This window comes from Oncorhynchus clarkii, chromosome 7 (assembly GCF_045791955.1).
Source record: "Oncorhynchus clarkii lewisi isolate Uvic-CL-2024 chromosome 7, UVic_Ocla_1.0, whole genome shotgun sequence".
Lineage (NCBI taxonomy): Eukaryota > Metazoa > Chordata > Actinopteri > Salmoniformes > Salmonidae > Oncorhynchus > Oncorhynchus clarkii.
Window position 1 is genome coordinate 43,764,756 of NC_092153.1, and position 14,588 is coordinate 43,779,343.

Below are 14,588 nucleotides of genomic sequence, written 5' to 3' on the forward strand. Positions count from 1 at the left end.
GATTATTTTCATGTCTAAAGTATTCCATAGTTATGGCTCATCTGAAACAGGCTTGAATTGATTAAGTGTATTATCAGACAATACAGACATGTTTATCACGGTTTAAATATCATTATTTCAAAACCAGGAAAAATACATGTAGACACGTTTTCAAATTCTATTATCTCTCGCCTGTGTAGTTCATACATATCCAGTAGGGGGCAGAGTCATGTTCACCTGTTTCATCTTTTATATACTAGGTTCACATGGGTGTTTAACCATGTGATGATATTATGACAGCTAATTCTTCGTATCATGATTAAGTAGTAGTGATACTACCAAAGGTAGTACCATCTGTTGTGTAGTGAAGTATTAGGACAAGTGGTTTTAGTAGTTTGTAGTGTCATCAAAGAGCACATCGAGTTTATTGCTTACGTTTACAATTTAGACACAAAGGGCAACAATTTTTTTTAAATCCCCTGGAAAAAGAAAGTGGTGACAGGGTCAATTTCTTACTAAGTACACACAAACTTAAAAAAAAAAACGAAACTAAAATATTCAACAAACAACACATTTACAATAAAAAGCATTTATTTTAGACTGAAATGTTTGTGTATGGTATTGTCCACACAAAAAAATAAAAAAAATAAATAAACAACAAAGCATCTCAATTGTTTGTTGGCTGTTTGTTGTTGTCAGAATATAAAATGAGTTTGTCTCTTTGTCCTGGTGCTGTAAACAATTCCATTTACCAGAACAATAAAGCGTCTCAAAGCAGGCTAGATTCTTTCTTTCAGCTGTGTTTACTTATCTGTTGTTTAATTAAAGGGCCTCTTTTCTTTAGACGTCCATTGTTTCAATAGCGCGGCCGGAGTTTCAGCATGGGTCAAAGGGTTAACAGCCGTCAACTGTGGCTTTTTTTTTTTTTAAAGGGGCCCCACACAAAGGCATGGTTTCACCTGCAGCTCGGCCTTAGGCTCCCTATTGTGTAGGCCATTTGAATTGATTATGTTTAGGGGGCTGGTTGTGATTGGTGGAGAAGGGCGTGGTTGATTGGATAGTTTTTTATCTTGTCAGCCAGGGAGCAACCTTGTGCGTGCAATCTGTCTGTATCCCGAGGAAGGCTGGAGACGACACAGCACAGCAGTGTCCGCCTGCCTCTTTGCCTGCCTTCCTGCCTCTCATTCTCTCTCTCTCCATCGTGCTCCTCTCCGCTCCACTCCACACTGCACGGCCCAGCTCTCTGTTTACCCTGCCAGCTAAATGGAGTTTGTCAGGTTTGTCAATATGATTGATTCTGCAATTTTGCCAGCTTTCTTGTGTAAAACTTGACAATTTAATTTGTCCAGGGAAAAGAAAAGAGGGCTTTTGTCTATCTGTTGTTGTTCTATCATTGTAACTGGTTCATTTTATCATGCAGTTTGTTTAAGGGGAGAACAGATCCAGGTTTTAGTGTGTTCCGTAGGTAGGGACAGAGTACAGGCTTGCCCCGAAGGCTGTTACACTACAGGCATGTGTGATTTGTGGGGAGAAGCTGTGTTTTTAAAGATATGTGTTTACCTGCTGTTAGTTGCTGATGTCATTCAGAGATCGAGATTTTCCTTTTGCTGAAATGTGCTTCAACAAATGAAACGTTTAAGTGTTTGGTTTATTTGTTTGCGTATTTAGTTACACTTAACTTCATGTAAACGCTTTACATTAACTTTCACTTCACATGAAGTTGCTCCTATGCCAGTTTAGATACTGTATTCTGTAGTAAATATCCCAGTTGTGTTGGTTTTGTTTACAGTCCTGACGCTGTACTAACCTGAAAGTCAGGATCTGGTACTTCAGTATGTGTTGTTGAAATATGGGAAGTTCTAGGAAAAGCAGTGTGGCATGTTTCTATTTTAGACTTGAAGTTGTTTATCACATATTAGTATTTAGTATATTATACATCTGTGTGTAGTAGGTACATGTAGCCCTCAGCTTCACTAGCGCTTGCTGTTGTTGTTTAGTGTAAAAGTGTTACATGAGATATTCACAGTTTTTGTGTGTGTTTTTTTGAGCAGTGTGTGTTTGTGAGCTGTGTGTGTGTGTGTGCCGCTCAGACTTGGCTCTCTCTCCGGGCTATCGACAGTGTTCCTGTCAAGTGAGGGAGGCAGTGAGGTGATGGGGGTGGGGGGGGGGGGGGGGGGGTTGATCCTCTCCTCACTCTGTCACTTGAAATTAAGGGAGAGGGAGGCATAACTCTACATTTGACGTCGTCACTACGTAACCATTTTAGCCCGACTCAATCATTGTAAATGTCAGCAGCGACAGTTTTCCTGAAAAGTTTTTTGTGTGCGTGTGCCCACGCGTGTGTGTTGTATAGGGGGTGGGGAATAGAAATGAGTGGTGAAGTTGAACCAACTTCCCCCTATTTCCCTGGTGGTACATTTGAACCCCACAAAACACCCCTTAGGTATTAGACTGAAGACAGTTATTGACTTTGTGGTGCTGGTTTAACTTTTAATGATGTGAGAGCCTCCAGAGTCTTCCAAAATGACATTTTCAATTAATATATTAATGCATGCTTTGAAAAGACCCCCATTTTCCTCACTTTTAAGGCTAGTGTTTTCACCCTCTACCCCCTCTGCCATGTTTGTACTGAGCACCAGACTGTGTCTGAGGAGCCCTGGCGTTGGGAGGGAGTTTTCAGCAGCATCGTGTGTCATGGTGGTAGAGTGCAGAGTGGCTGAAGGTGTCTGGCAGAGAGGGGCCAATGGAGGTACACATTAGATGTGAGGAAAGTGAAGTCTAAACAGCCAGTGTGCACCGTAATGCTGTGCAGCTGCACCGGCCGGGCTGGTGCTGCATTTTGGGAGAGCTGGAGTGCGAGCTGATTAGGTTGACAGTTTGTAATCAAAGTTGATTTATTGTTCATTAGTAGTGCATTAGCTCTTTCAGGCAGGGCCGTTATTTGTCCAGTGGTCTGTCAAGGCGAGAGGCTGCCAGCACCTGTCATTTCTAAACCATGACATACTGTAGGCAACCAGATATTACCCTGTACCCAGAGGGGGGGGGGTGGGGGGACAGGGCCAGCGAGAGCCCACAGCGCTCTGGGATATCCTTTACAGGACTGGCCACTGCTTTGCAGTGTGAAGTGAGCGAGGGGGAATAGTTTAGCGGTGATATAGAAAACCACCAGCTGCTCTCTGCTGTTGCCGCTGACTGGATTGAGGAACGTTTTGACTTGAAAAGAGCTTTTGTTCAGTTTCAAGGTGCATTACTGCTCAGCACGCTCGTTCAAAGCGTGCCTCTATTTCAGAGAGACGAATGAAGTCAAGATGTTATGCATTTCATGGGTAGAGATAGTCAGTTAACAGTGTGACTTGTATGGTGTATAGACAGTGATGGGTGTCAAGAAAAGTATAACTAGCCTATGTTTGCCAATTGTCCTGCTCGACTAGAACGTATTATGTGACACTGTGTTGATTGCTGCTGGGCTCCTCAAAGAAAAAATAAATAAATGCTTTATTTGTCAATGTAGTCGTGGAATAATTCAGTAGGCAGTACCCAGATATAAGCAGAGGCATACGTGTTGGATCTCGATTTATCTCTGGAAGGCTTTCACACATACTGTAAGCCAGCTGCTGACTTCTCCCCTTTTATTATTATTAATTGGCCACATGGTTTTTCTGACTCACAAAAGACGAGGACAACACAAGCCGGCGTAAAAAAAAAAAAAAAAAAGCAACACAATTTGTGGCCCCTTGTCTGCCGCCATGGAAACAAGGATTAGGTTTGCGTTGCTGGTGTGCAGAGTATGGAAACAATCTGCATGAGGATGTCATGCATTGTCTTTGGGTAAATTTTCATTTGAAGGGGATTTTAAAGGCTGTGATCTTAATTAAATCTCAACTGACTCAAATAATGCATCTGAAGGCACGCAGTGTTGCGTAACGGTGCTGAGCTGGTAAACCATAAATCACGCACAGAGAGGGACGCAGGAAGAGAGCAGAAGAGGGGGTTCGGGTGTTGGGTGGGGACACACGCGCCAGGTCTACGACGAGGTGAATGGGATGGTGAATGGTGCTTTTGTAGGCAGTAGAGTTGTCATGGCATATTTTATTTTTGTAACTTGTCTCAAACTTGCCTGGTAAGTGCCTGAAAATCTACATATGGGGGTGTGGCTAAAAATGTCAGAACGTGTGAGATGTTATCAGTGAAAATGGAAACTGGAACCCTCATTTAAAAAATGAATACGTTTTGTGATAAACTTGGCTGGATTTCAGTGTTTAGAATTTTTATTTTAGAAGTCACTCACTTCAAAGCATAAATTGCATAATTGTACACAGGTGTAGTGTCATCATTTGTGTTATATCACATCATTTTAGTGCACATAATTTTTGTGCTCTACAGATGTATCTCTATCAGTGAATAGAGTGGAACATGAATACACTGAAAGAAATCATCCTCTAATTAAGTAATATACTCTTACTACAGCCAACTACAGGAGATGGCCCCCGGTGATCATATTTAGCTGTGTGATGACTGTTTGAATAGCAGAGACATTACGCATACTCTCTGTTCCTCTCAATTCCTGAGACGGTGTATAGTGTGTGTGTCAGGGTGGGAACCATGCCCTCTGCTCTGTGCTCAGCAGTGGGCACCTGCAGTGGAGGCCTCCCTGAGTGTGGGAAAGAGCCGACACCACGCAGCTCAGCTGTTATAGTCGGGGTGAGAGGCTCGCTCACTTCTCTGTATCGTTTGTTTGTTTTACGGAACGCTGGCCCAGCTTTGCCGAAAACGTGTTTGTTTGTGGTTTAAAAGTGAATTAAAATGCAATCTTGAGTTTTGTTTTTACAGTTGCTGCGTATCGTTTCGATCCCCTCGCAGAATAGAAATAGCAAATGGGGAGAATATGTGACTGTGATTATCCTGTTTATCTGAACTGTAAACATTTTTTAAAGCAGCTTGAATTTGGATGACAGAGAAGAATTAGGTAGGTCTTAACTGAACCAGGATGGGTAGCTCTATTGCCTTGGGTTCATCATCATGCATGTGGTCTGGGACTTCATACATTGGTTATTGTTTAATAATAAAAAATATATATTTATATACATATATATAGATAGATAATAGTAATACACACAAACAAAAATACACCAAAAATACAATGTAAGAAACAGATATTCTTTCATTGACCCTTTTTTCCCAGCAGAGAAAATGTGCTTGACATATTCTCCATACAGCTACCCACCTTCAATATTTCAATAAACCTAAACGAGTCATGAAAAAAACGTGTCATTCCGATCTTGTCGTGGACTAATTATGTTCATGCATCACTTCAATGCAATGAAATCCTCATTTCGGAGACATTTTCATGCTCGAGATTATATGCTATTCAAGACGGAGCGCCGTTACTTTTACAATGTCTCAGGACAAGGTAAACCAACAGCATCAAACAGGCTGGGTTCTATGATTTCTCAAGGGCTTGTTATTTTCTACTTCTACATTCTATTTGATGTCCTTACAAAACAAGACGACACCAGGGAGCAAGATATAAAAGTTAGATTTTTTTTTCTCCTTTTCATCTAACCTGTTCCTTCATGGCCAGTTTAATATCAGCCATGGTCTCATTGAAGTTGGCCTCTTTTTCCTCTTTCTATTCTCCTTAATTGCCCCTGTATCACCAGGAGGGGGAGGGTGGCTAGCCGTATGCCTGGATCTGCTTCTCTCTCTCTCTCTCTCGCTCTCACCACACTTTGACCTTTGCCTTCTGGGGATAACGCTGGTTGGAGAGGGTCTTCATTAAGTGTGAAGCAGTGAATTTCCGACATCGTCAGATGTGTGGCCAATATTTCCTCATTAGAATATCATTTCCGTGCTTGTTCTCGACGGCGGCGCACAAAGAGAAGTTGGCTTAGTGTCTTTTGAAGGAGGCAGTCCTAACCAGAGCATAGGCTCCCATCACTCTGTGCTGTGCCTTCCCTTCACTCTGAACACGCTCCTGCTCCGTTCTCCAGGCAGCACGGCGTCAGACGCTGCCTGCTACACTGACCTCCTACCTTAGACAACTAAAACTGCGTAGTTTCAGAAGCATTTTTGTAAATGGTTTATATTTTAGAAATGTGGCTAACCTGTTGTAAGTTACTGTCATGATAATAATGACAGAGACATAAGGGAGCCGTATTACTGCTGTGATTGCATTGGACAGTGGCATATGTGACAATTTAAACTGTCACAGTTTGCATCTTTGAAAGCAGGAAATACATTATTTTTTTTACCGGATTAAAAATAGTCTTAGTATTTTTTTTATTAACATCATTGTAGTTACATATTGTATAAAGTGATGCTCCAGAACTTTTGTATAATTTCAGCCAGTCAATGGAAAGGTGGTGCTCATGATTGGTCCCTGTGTACTATGCCTTTCAATTGTGTTCTGTGTCATCTATTTCCTATGACATGTTACGTCCTACCAATAAATCACATGTTTTTTGGAGGGGCAATTCATGTGATATGTTATGAATCCAATTTGTACAATGTTACGAATTTGTTGTGCTAAATATTCCGGACTGCATGTTTAACTATATGTGTGAGTTCACATGCTATATGGACTTTAATTGCCTTTGTATGCATGTTTCAGTTTTTGTGCGTGCGTGTGTGTGTGTGTGTGTGTGTGTGTGTGTGTGTGTGTGTGTTGGCCAGCAGGCCTGCACTGGTGTATTGCCTACAGTCACTCTGCAGCTGTGTGAGAATGTTCCAGGCTTGAATGTTTATGTACGCGAGGCACCTGCAAAGCGCCACACCTTACTGAAATCCATAAACGTAATCTATTTCTGGCATGCCCAGAATGTCCTCTTTTTCACACCGCATATTGGTGTTTAAGTAGCTGCTCAAAGAAACTCTTCTATAAACCCTCCTATCCTCTTTGAATTAACCAGACCGACAGAGAATTGTCCCTCAGACTCTCTTTATATGTACATATATTTCTTTGAATCATCTGGAGTCCTGATGTTAACCAGAGATAAGGGAGTTTGCCATATGGAGAGTGTTCTAAATGGAGACTGGCGTCCTGTGTTTGTGTTAAATAGGCATGATACACCAACCAGGGCCATATTTTTCACTTAAAGTGCTCCCTCCCGCCCTTCCCCTCAATAGCCGCCTGTCTTAGGCAGATTTTCACTCATTCAACACAGGATTAAATGGTAGTAGTTACAATGATCAATAGGTTAAGAACCGTACAATCCCTCTCGCTGCTAATGACCTCAGTAGTAATGGGTAATAAAATGTTAGCTGTAATAGCCTCTTGCCGGGGCTCTGCCTGCCGTCTCTGGGTGTCTAGCAGTAGTTACAGTGAACCAGACCCCGCAATCATGACAGGGAGAGGTGTGAAGCTTCCTGAACCAGAGGATGTGCTGCTCAAGGTGTAAAAAAAAAAGAAAAATGTAAATGAAATTAATTGAATGAAATTCCAATGCAATTTGTAATGGAATTGTCAGTAAAGTGTGAAAGTGTTTAAAATATAGTGTTAATTCTATTTCTCTACACTGGATCTCTATGTTAGACTCTATAAAACATGTACTATTGAAGATGCATAATAAAAATGGTTAAATACATGTGAAAATAACCCTGGCTACGTTTACTGCCTGTAAAGTAGAGCATGTCAAATCTAAAGTAGATCGTTTCCCTCATGTAATTTAATATAAAACATCAAAGAAGAGCCATTATTATTTATCCTTGGTGTGTGAGGTAATTGTCAGTGGTGCTGAGGCTTTTTTATTTTTTTTATTTTACAGCAGGCCTATATCTATCGCATCACGTAGAGGGCTTATACTGTAGCGAGACACGCTGCCTGGTTGACCTTCAAAATAGTTCATCAAAATTAGTGATGCTGAGAAAAAAGGACATCAGTGTATAATGACTGTGAAATTAGGAACGGGAGCCGTGGCTATGCAAATGACAGGACAAGTCATATGAAAAAGTCAAGCCGAACTGCATATTAAGACGTAATACGGGAGGAATTAATATTGGATTTTCATCCTCTCACCGATTCGCATTGAGAATGAGAGATGTTAAGTGCTTTGGGTCTTGGGTGGAGCAAAACCTCCTCGAGTTTCCCCTACAGGAGGACCAAACGACTCTAATCGCGTAACGCAGCGCGGAGCACCTCCTCGATGAAGTTTACAGAGAGCATCAGCGCCACAGCGTCCTGTTTAACACTATTGCCCTTTCCAGCGCCGTGGGAGTACAAGCTGCTCATTATGACCCGTTTTGGTTTTGTTTTATGTTCCAATTTGGAAAAGGAATACGGTGATATGCATGCAGCAGGTGTCAGAGAACACCCCACCTGCTAGATAGATTCTAAACAGCTACGTTACATTCAGAGATGCATGAAAAATTCAAAGGGCCGTCATTAGCAATGAGGACGCGGTACAATTTGGGTAACCTTGGCGAAGACAGACTGTCACCCCTAATGTCCGCTCTATCAGCCGGGCGACATTAGCCTCAGAGACGCAGAGCACAGTTTTACCACACAATCACGCACGCACACACACACACACACACACACACCGCGCGGCATGTTAACAGTTGCAAATGTGAGACGCTATCAAATATATCTCGGTAGCTGTTTGTCACTAAAATGTCACCGAAAGGGGCTTTTAATGGTATCGCACATCATAGCAATGAGTGGCAGCATCCAGACACTCTGGGAAGTCACAATGCCGCCGGAGCAATTAAGGCAGCCTGACAACTGTGGGGCTCACTCATTGTCATAACAAATCACTTGTTTTGAAGAGTCATCCACTCACACCTTTTTGTTGGAGTTAGTTAAGGGCCTGTGTCAGAGTGAGCCCTCCTCGAGGCACAGTGCCAGCATTTTATTTGTACGTTAGATAAATTGCTGTTGACAATATTCTAATGAAATGCTCTCATGTGTACAAAGATATGTATTGTAGCCTACAGTGGGTGGCCTATCTTTGCATGTTCTGCTGTTTGCAGATCACCTCAAATGATCAGCTTGAGAAAGCATCAAAACAGAAGCAATCAAACGTTGGGACAGCCTTGTGTGCTAGGTGTGTGTTTCTGGAGAGGGCTGTTGTTGCTCAAGGTCGGAGCCTGTAGTAGATTCTCCACAGGCTTACTGCAGGCCTGGCTGTCTCGTGTCATTACAGCTCTGGGGGTGTAGCGTCTCTAGCTGCGATGACACTCCTGGTGATTTATCCAGTACAGACCAGAGGGGTTGAGAGGCTGGGCTATCCTTAGCTGTCTCTTTTGAGTAGCTGTTGCAGTGTGTCTAGCCCCTGACAATTAGTAACTGGTTGTCCCTAGTTACCATAGCCACAAAGTCAAAATGGCTATATCATAAAATTGAGAACATTTAATTTACGTTTATGCTTAGGCATAAGGTTTGCAGTATTTAAGAATAGAAATTGTAGCAATAGGCGGGGTTTAGACATCATTTTGACTTTGTGGCTGTGTTAACTAGTGACAAGCTTGTCCTCCAGTTCCCTTTCTTTGCTGTGGTCATCTAATCCTATAAAGCATGTGTCCTTGCCATGTCTGTCTTTTGCTGTACCACTGTCTCTCTCATAGACCAGGTTAGTGACTGATCTGTCCTTAATGTCTCCTCTGTATCTCTTATAGGTTCCAGTCTCAGTGGCTATGATGACACCCCAGGTAATAACTCCCCAGCGGATGCAGCAGATCCTCCAGCAGCAGGTGCTGAGCCCTCAGCAGCTCCAGGTGCTCCTGCAACAGCAGCAGGCACTCATGTTACAACAGGTGAACGCATAGGACACACACACAAACACACAGTACATAGAACACATCAACATCCCCACACCAACTACCGTTATAAAAGGGAAAGATCGACAGGGCGCTAGCATTCCCTCTGAACATGAGACTGTATCAAGTATCCCACGGGCCAACTGCTGAGTTTAGCAGTGGGCCTGATGGTTTGATTGGTTGGCGAGCTCTCACTCAGACGTAGCTCCCATGTCTTTTTCAGCAGCAACTCCAAGAGTTCTACAAGAAGCAGCAGGAACAGCTCCACCTCCAGCTCCTCCAGCAGCAGCATGCAGGCACGCAGAGTAAAGAGGTAGGCTCACTACGCCGACATCATCACCATCAGCACCACCGCACGCCGCCGCCTTACTCAACTCACATGGTGCCCCGGCAGTAAGAGTCTCAGAAAAGTGCAGAGCACGGAAGGCATTTGCTCTCTCCCTCTCGCCATTTGTTCAGAGGCTGTGGTTTTTAAGCAGAAGAAGAAATACAGCAAAAATAATCACTCGTGCTTCTGATTAGCATGTCAGGCTCTCTGGGTCAATACCAGTAATAACTTTATAAACTAAGAATAGTGATGATTCCTCTCCTTCCAGGGACTGGGGCTCATATTGCTGCTCAGGCAGTGAAAGTAATGTTTGTGCAGTTTTTTTATTTTCTTATTTTCTCTCGAGTAAACAAGTGTCCTACAACAAAGTTTGCCCTTCATATGAGCCCCCTTGTAGCCAATAATCAAAAGGAAGGGGAGAAGAAAGGGCCTATAAATCGGAAAAGCTTCCTTGGTAATTAGCATGGAAACAGCGATGGGAGAGTGCAGGTAATTGTGTGATATCAGTGCAGAGAACCGCTCCCAGCCTTGTTGCCCGAGCTCTCTTTTTCCCCCCTGGCTCATCAGCGGTGGCTCAATGTGTGTTAATGACTCGCGGATACAGGCATCACTCTGGACAAAAGAATGATTATTGTGCGGTCAAAAGAAATTCAAAGACAATCAAGGAATTTTCTCTCTCTTCCCGTCTGAGAGCCACGTTTGGGGAGGGTAAGGAAAAAGGATCTAAATTAAGCCAAATATCAAAAACACACGCACGCTTGCGCGCAAATGTGAATGAACAAACGCACACGCTCTCACACACACGCTCTCACACACACACACACACACACACACACACACACACACACACACACCACACACACACACACACACACACACACTGTCTGAGCTACCGACTTCAAAGTCCCAGCTCTCTAATTAATGAACTGCAGACTTCAGTTTGGACAAGTTGTGGTGTGATGCTCCCATAAATCAACGTGACAGCAGAGCTCCTCGGCCTCAGATAGGGCCTGTCACCAAGTCGCATCTGATGTACACATGACTCAAACTGGGGGGGTGGAGAGGGAGGGGGTGCTAGTCAGAAAGAGGTGCAATTGATCAGCTGAAAGGAGCCTAAAAAAAAAATGTTTTTTTAACTTTTGAAGCATGTTATGTATGATCACAGGAAATGGATGCAGCCTCGAGAGGCTCTCCTTCTGCTCTCCGATGTGTAGCCCCCCCCCTCACCAATCGCATTTCTAGCTGCTGCAGCCATCAAAACACAGAATAAGAATTGCGCCGCGACTCCCCCGTGGCTAGCAGACAATAACCCCCTGTTGTTGCTTTGTGCCTCTTTTATTTTAAAGACATCAAAATTTAGTTTTTCAAAGATCTTTAACTTTATATTTGAAGCTTGACAATAAAGAGCTGCCACTGCCACTCTGTATCAATTGTCAGGGCCTGTATTTTTCTCTCCCTCGTGCCACTTCTTGTTAACCTCTTATTTGGTCTATTGAGCTGGGGGTTTTAATGTGTCTGCATGCTGGGAGAGCACAGGAGCTGCTGTCAGCTGATGAGACCACAAGAAAGAAATCTGATGGGGCGCAAGTTAAATTCATTTAATTTCTCCCATTTTTAAAAGCCACCCTATATTTATTTAGGGCACTGATGAAAGACATTGTTCTCTGTGAACTCCCGCCCCCGTAGTACCATTAGCATCTTTGTCTTATGCTGTCAGACAGACGGGAGCTACAGTGCAGAGAAGAGTCCTATTGAAGACACGAGAAACTTCTTACACTGTACTGAAAAAGGAACACCATAAAAAACAAACAAAAAGGGGAAGATGGGAAGAATCACACGCCAGCTGAATCACTAATTAATTACACTGAAACCTCAGTGAGCTCTTCATCAAATAGAAATAGGTGTTCATGAAACCATAGAAATAGGTGTTCATGAATACACCCTCTCACCTAGCCCATGCTTAAGTGGTAGTCCATGAATATGACACGACATAATCCTGATCAGACTAACGTAATGAGAAGGCCTCTCCACGTCAGACCAGTGTAGTGTACAGTACTGTGTGTGTGTGTTCTTTTTACTGAGCTGTGGAGCAGAGTCTGGGCGTGGGGAGACGAGGGGAGGGGAAAGGAAGCCCGGCAGACCTTTGCCAGGCAGACCAGGACGGGGGGGGGCATTTTATCAGGCTATTTCAGCGGTTTCTGAGTCGCAGGCCGGTGACCTGACAGCAGCGTTGCACCGAGACCTTTTTTTGTATGCGCTCAATTGTGAGACGCAAACAAAGTGGTGTATCCTGTGTTTGGTAACAGGGTGTGGTGCACAGCTTGGCAGCCCGGGTTGCTTTTAATGCCCCCCCCCTTGACAATTGGCCTTGTATACTCATATACAGCCTAATATCCTGCCCTCTCCCAGGCTTATTTTGTTTGGCTGTCCTTATCTGTCAGAGAAAAAATAACAAGGTGAGCTTTGTCTTGATTGATCGTTATCTCCAGTTGTTGTTTAAGGAATAATAATCCATATTTTGATGGTGAAGCTGAGCCTGGGGTTAATGGTAGGGTTAAATGTCCAGTCTCTCCCCTCCTCTGTTATCTAAACATCTCCCCATTTGTTTTGATTCAATGAAGATTAGGGATATTAGATCATTTCCTTCTTTTTATTGTTCTACACTATACCACATCTCTCTCTTTCTCTCTTTTACTCTCTTTTTCTCTCTTTTTCTCACTCTCTCTCTCTACTCTCTCTCTCTCTCTACTCCCTCTCTCTCTCTACTCTCTCTCTCTCTCTCTCTCTACTCCCTCTCTCTCTCTCTCTCTACTCTCTCTCCCTCTCTCTCTCTCTACTCCTCTCTCTCTCTCTCTCTCTCTCTCTCTCTCTCTACTCTCTCTCTCTCTCTCTCTCTCTCTCTCTACTCCCTCTCTCTCTCTCTCTCTCTACTCTCTCTCTCTCTCTCTCTCTCTCTCTACTCCCTCTCTCTCTCTCTCTCTCTCTCTCTACTCTCTCTCTCTCTCTCTCTCTCTCTCTCTCTCTCTCTACTCCCTCTCTCTCTACTCCCTCTCTCTCTCTCTCTCTCTACTCTCTCTCTCTCTCTCTCTACTCCCTCTCTCTCTCTCTCTCTCTCTCTCTACTCTCTCTCTCTCTCTCTCTCTCTCTACTCCCTCTCTCTCTCTCTCTCTCTCTACTCTCTCTCTCTCTCTCTCTCTCTCTACTCCCTCTCTCTCTCTCTCTCTCTCTCCCCTACTCTACTCCCTCCCTTTACACCTTTCACTTTCTAGACCGAGGAAAAAGAGTCTCTGGCTTTCCCAGAATGTTATATGTAGTCATAGTCCTGTAAGATGAACAAGATGTTCTTCACTCGCTCTATGATTCAAATCAACTTGCTGCACTGGGGGGGAAGAAACCCCTCCTCAAGCTCAGTGCCGCGCCTGAGAGAGTTGTGAGACTAGCTGGTGTGGCTATTAAACACTTTGATTTAGTCACACGTTGTTTGCTGAATTATGAATGGGTGTAATTAAAATCCTGTGGCTCTTATTATGAATGATTAACTATGTTGTTTCATTGTTTGTCATTTGCCTCCTGACTCCTCGTTAATTAAAAGAGAGAGGGATGCATACTGTACCTGTCTTAAGTGTGCACAGGCAAACCTACATAGTGTGTTGAATGTGTGAGTGTGTATGAGGTGGTTCGATTGGGTGTGTGTGTGTGTGTGTGTGTGTGTGTGTGTGTGTGTGTGTGTGTGTGTGTGTGTGTGTGTGTGTTTGAGAGAAGGTGTGTGTTTTCGTGTGAGCAAACATACTGTATCCTGTTTGAGAGAACATAATGTGTGTAAAAGCACACAACTGTTCAGACATACAGGATGCCCTATATGATCAGCATGTGTTTGTCCACTGGATCATATGCCTACCCTATATTTGAACACACACTAGAATTTGCATGCTTCTGTGTTCAATCAATATGTACAGTCCAAAACAGTATGAAAATAATGTACTTTTTGTTTGCTCTGGGGCATGCATGTCCTGTTTGTGTGTTTGCTGATGGTGTGTGTGTGTGTGTGTGTGTGTGTGTGTGTGTGTATTCCTCAGCAGCAGCAGCAGGCCCAGCGTTTGGCCTTCCAGCAGCAGCTCATGCAGGTCCAACAGCTCCAGCAGCAGCACCTGCTCAACCTCCAGAGACAAGGCCTGCTCACCATCCAGCCTGGACAGACGACCTTGCCCCTGCACTCGCTCACTCAGGGTCAGTGCTCTACTCTACTGTACTGTACAGCACACCTTCACACAGGGGATTACACCTGCCCCTCCGCAGTCCCCCCCACAAACACACAAATGCTAAAATACCCTAGACTCACTTTACTCCAATGAAATATTATACTACATCTGCCTTGACTACAGTATCAAATCAAACTTTATTTGTCACGTGTGCCGAATACAAGTGCAGACCTTACCGTGAAATGCTTACTTACAAGCCCAACAGTGCAGTTCAAGAAGTAAAAAAATATATTTACTATTAAATATTAACTAAAGTAAAATGAACTAAT

General features: G+C 43.5%; 1 protein-coding gene across 9 annotated transcripts in view; it reads left to right on the forward strand.

The window, feature by feature from the left end:
* The window catches only part of LOC139413348 (forkhead box protein P1-B), a 208,293-nt gene that overhangs the window by 158,462 nt on the left and 35,243 nt on the right, over nucleotides 1-14,588 (forward strand). For 2 of the 9 annotated variants that reach the window (XM_071160598.1, XM_071160599.1), the window contains 3 exons: nucleotides 9,592-9,729; nucleotides 9,959-10,045; nucleotides 14,137-14,287. In XM_071160598.1, coding sequence (XP_071016699.1) covers nucleotides 9,592-9,729; nucleotides 9,959-10,045; nucleotides 14,137-14,287 — 376 coding nt within the window. Of the gene's footprint in view, nucleotides 1-978; nucleotides 1,257-9,591; nucleotides 9,730-9,955; nucleotides 10,046-14,136; nucleotides 14,288-14,588 lie in introns of those variants that run through there. The other 7 variants (XM_071160596.1, XM_071160597.1, XM_071160601.1 and 4 more) reach the window with 5 other exon arrangements.